General features: G+C 36.7%; 1 protein-coding gene across 1 annotated transcript in view; it reads left to right on the top strand.

Moving 5' to 3' along the window:
- Positions 1–2,006: 2,006 nt before the first annotated feature.
- Positions 2,007–3,848, top strand: part of LOC106937112 (ephrin type-A receptor 7-like) — a gene marked incomplete at its 5' end in the record, with an annotated part of 30,277 nt that continues 28,435 nt past the window's right edge. The window contains one exon of the mRNA XM_015018467.1: positions 2,007–2,147. Coding sequence (XP_014873953.1) covers positions 2,007–2,147 — 141 coding nt within the window. The remainder of the gene's footprint in view (positions 2,148–3,848) is intronic.

The raw sequence follows: 3,848 nt of genomic DNA, 5'->3' as shown, positions 1-3,848 counted from the left end.
AGGTCTTGAAACAATATTATCGTTTATTGCAATAATTTTTTAGACAATTAATCGCTCAGCAAAATTTGTTATCGTGACAGGTCTAAGTACATATGTATGATCTTTATATAGTTGGAACTAGTTCTGTGAAAAAATTGCATAGTAAAGCTTAATAAAGCATAGTAAAGTAAAAAAGCTTAGCTTTAATAATAATAATAATAATAATAATAATAATAATAATAATAATAAAATTGAGAAGTTGAGACGTATTTTATCCAGAATCTATAGCTCATTTAAACCATGTAGACTTTTTTTGACTCAATAGAATCGGAATCAGGAATCTTTAAGATGCAGAATGGAAATGAGGAATCGGAATAATTTAAATTTAATTGACGCCCAACCCTAAGCCTTATGATGTTGCTCAGCTGTCCTGTGGGATGCCCCAAGGTTTAGTTTTGGGCCCACTCCTCTTTTTACTGTACATACGCCCAATAGGTTTTATTCTAAATCGCTACAGTAATGTCTCTTATCACGCGTATGCTGATGATAAGAGATCCTCTGAATTTTATAAATTGACTGAACTCAGTAACTGCCTGTCTGACATTAACATTTGGCTGAATGACAACCACCTGCAGTTAAATGCAGGCAGGACTGAGACGCTTATCGTAGCTCTTGATGATAAAATCACAGAAATCAGGAAGCATCTTGGGTTTTTAAACCCTTTGAATAAAAATAGCCTCAGAAATCTGGGTTTTCTCTTTGACAGTTGTTTGTCTTTGGACAATCATTGCAAACTGTTAATTCGCAACTGTTTTTACCATTTAAGGAATATTTCGAAGCTGCGAGCTATTTTATCACAGAAGGAATTAGAAACGACTGTCCATGAATTTATTTCTTCTCGTTTAGAAGAAATAAATGCTTAGACCCTTTTTGTGGGTCTAAGTAAATCCTCCATGACTTCCCTTCAGTCTGTGCAAAATGCTACAGCGAGACTTTTAACTAGAACCTACATAACAGATCAGATAACTCCTGTTCTGGCCTCCCTGCATTGGCTCCTGGCGTATTTTAGTACTCATTTTAAAATTTTGGTTTTAACTTGATGGTGATTACCAGGATAACAATAATTAATGATGTTCTGGAATGGTGGAGGAAGATTTGTGTGATTTATGAACCTCCCAACTACACAACAGGTGACTTTTACAGCTTAGGGAAGAAAATCTCCTGAGGCTGAAATACCTTTTCATTCTCTACAGGACAGTGAGTGCTGACTACAGAAAAAGTTTGGTACAGTCTCTGACAAAAGTTTAAAATAAAGACTGTATCTTTAAAAAAAAAATCTGTGTCCCAAATTTTTAAGTTCTGGAGACCAGTTAAAAACTAGCTGCTGTTGCCCAAAGAGTACCAGAAAAACCATGTATCAGTAAGACGGTCCTGTAGGACTGTGTCCAGAGAAAACACCAACAGAGCAGTAATTACAGGAGAGCTAGCGGTTGATACTGTAGCATCCTCAGAGGTAGTTAAAGAAGACACACACCATGGCAGAAATGTAATTTTTAGCCTTGTCTACACAAAGTTTTTAACTTCATATGATTTCTTCAAGCAAAAAAACTGCCCCTGTGCCAGTTTAGCAAACCTAAATATCATAGTACTTAATCCAGATAGACACTTAAAATGAGTCATGCAAAGAGCCTGAGGTAATTGGTGTACATGAGACTGGTGTCAGGACGTTCCAGATACAAACCTTTCTGACGAGCTGCGTCATCAAGAAGAAGAAGGGTCTGCTTGTTTCACTGGAATTAATTAAGTGAATTGTCTTTATGATTTACATGTTGTACTTTTCCGCTGGCTGGGATAATGTTTGCTCTGTAATTGAAATTTGGACCTAAGGGTGTAAACATTTTTGAGGTGTTTCCGTGAATATTCATTGGCTCATGGGGGCCGAGTGTTGATGAAAAGGCTTCTGTGGGGCTAATTTGTGTATGCGTGTGTGTGTGTGCTCAGGGGGTTTGCCAGCCACTTATTGACATGTTCTTTTCCAAACAGCTCCGTCTCAGGTCAGTGAGGTCATCAAGGAGAATGTGCAGCAGCGCAGCATCCAGCTGTCCTGGCAGGAGCCGCAGCAACCCAACGGCGTCATCACCGAATATGAAATCAAATACTATGAAAAAGTGAGTGTACAGTTCATGTAGGTGTGTTTGTCTCTTTCTGAAAAGCCTTTTGCCTCCATATCTCATTTTACATCAACATTTCTGCATTCTATCAGTTTAGATTCCCTTTGCAAGCTGCTCTGAGTGACATTCTGCAAGAATCCTCTTTGTTTTATAATTGCAATAATGACTGATACTCATAAGATTTTAATCAGGCTATGGTCCTTCGCAACCACCCCCACAAGTGTTAATACACACACACACGCACCTGCATGCACACCCCCGCACACAGACATATTGTCTTAGGCTGCAGCAGTGCTAGAATTAGCAGTCTGCTACTGTTATCTCACTTTACCTTCCACATAGATCTCAGCTCTCCCTCCCTGTGTTTCAAGTCTGAACACATCAGCTTTTTACAACCAGGTTTAATGGAGCGAATTTCACTCAGCAAATCAAAGGCAGGGAAGCAGAGCAGTGATGCCAGTCCTGCTGGCTACAGACTCTCACACTCTCTGACGAATCAGTCTCCCGTGTCACGTACTGTGGTTGAGCTCTGCCCAACTGTAAAAGTGGAAAATTGGAAACAACGACAACACCCCTAACAGACCATGGCATTCCATTTGGGCTTTTTCAGGGCAAAATGCTCAGAACTCAACAACAAAGTACACAATCCATGCAGCTTTGACAGAGAAATTTGATCAAACTTATTTATGTCTATATGAGGAGGACTGGTTCTTGTAGAGAAGGATTTTGGTCAAATAATGATGCTCTGTGGTGTTCATAAATAATAAAAGATAAAGTATTTTCATTTAATTGATCTGCTGTTGCTCAAAAAGTTGGAATAATTTCACTTTAAATCACAGTTCTATTGTTCATGTAGATTGCTTTTTATTATTATAAAATTATTTGTGAAAAATAAATCACATCTTCAAAAAATATTCCAGTTGTATGGGAAATTGTGTAATTCTCAAAATAAGGCTGACATCACTTCCATGAAAAAACATGTTTTTTGCAGGACTGAAAAACAGTTTTCCCTCTCAAAATACAGTAGTTAGGTTTTAATAATCAATGTAGTGTATGCTGTTTTTTGAATTACTATATTATATTAATAATGTGAAACAGTTACTCCCAACAATGACCATACATATTTTTTCATATCATATCATAAGCAAGAAAAAGAAATATGGGCAATTATAAAAAAATAAAATAAAATCTTATTTTCTAAGACAGACTTGGTGATTGGAGAAAGATTCCTGAATGGACAGTTGGTTCTAGCTGGTTCTGTTGAGAGGTTGTGAGCAATTAAAATATTACTTTCAGTTGATAATTGATTGCATTTTTATGTTAGTACTACACAATCTTAAAAGAACCTAGCATATTTTTGAATATTATAATGGTGATTTTTATTTGCTATTAATCCACATCTTCCTCACTCATCTGTTGGTTCTATCATCACAGTGTCCCCACAACTCTTTAGGATGTTGCCCTCTGAACTCTAGATAAGATGTGGGCAGATAAAGCAAATAAAGCCATATAATAATCAGCAAACAGTTTAATGCACAGCACTTGAAATGTTATACCATAGTATGATAAAGTAAGTTTTGCATTGCAAACAGTCTGTTATGACTGTGTTATTGCTAGGCCTATCACGATAACAAATTTTGCTGGACGATTAATTGTCTAAAAAATTATTGCGATAAACAATAATATTGTTTTAAGACC

This window comes from Poecilia latipinna, unplaced genomic scaffold, assembly GCF_001443285.1.
Source record: "Poecilia latipinna isolate Pla-1442-1.1 unplaced genomic scaffold, P_latipinna-1.0 Scaffold2277, whole genome shotgun sequence".
NCBI classification, from domain to species: domain Eukaryota; kingdom Metazoa; phylum Chordata; class Actinopteri; order Cyprinodontiformes; family Poeciliidae; genus Poecilia; species Poecilia latipinna.
Note: the sequence above shows the minus strand (reverse complement) of the source record. Positions and strands in the feature narration are given on the sequence as shown.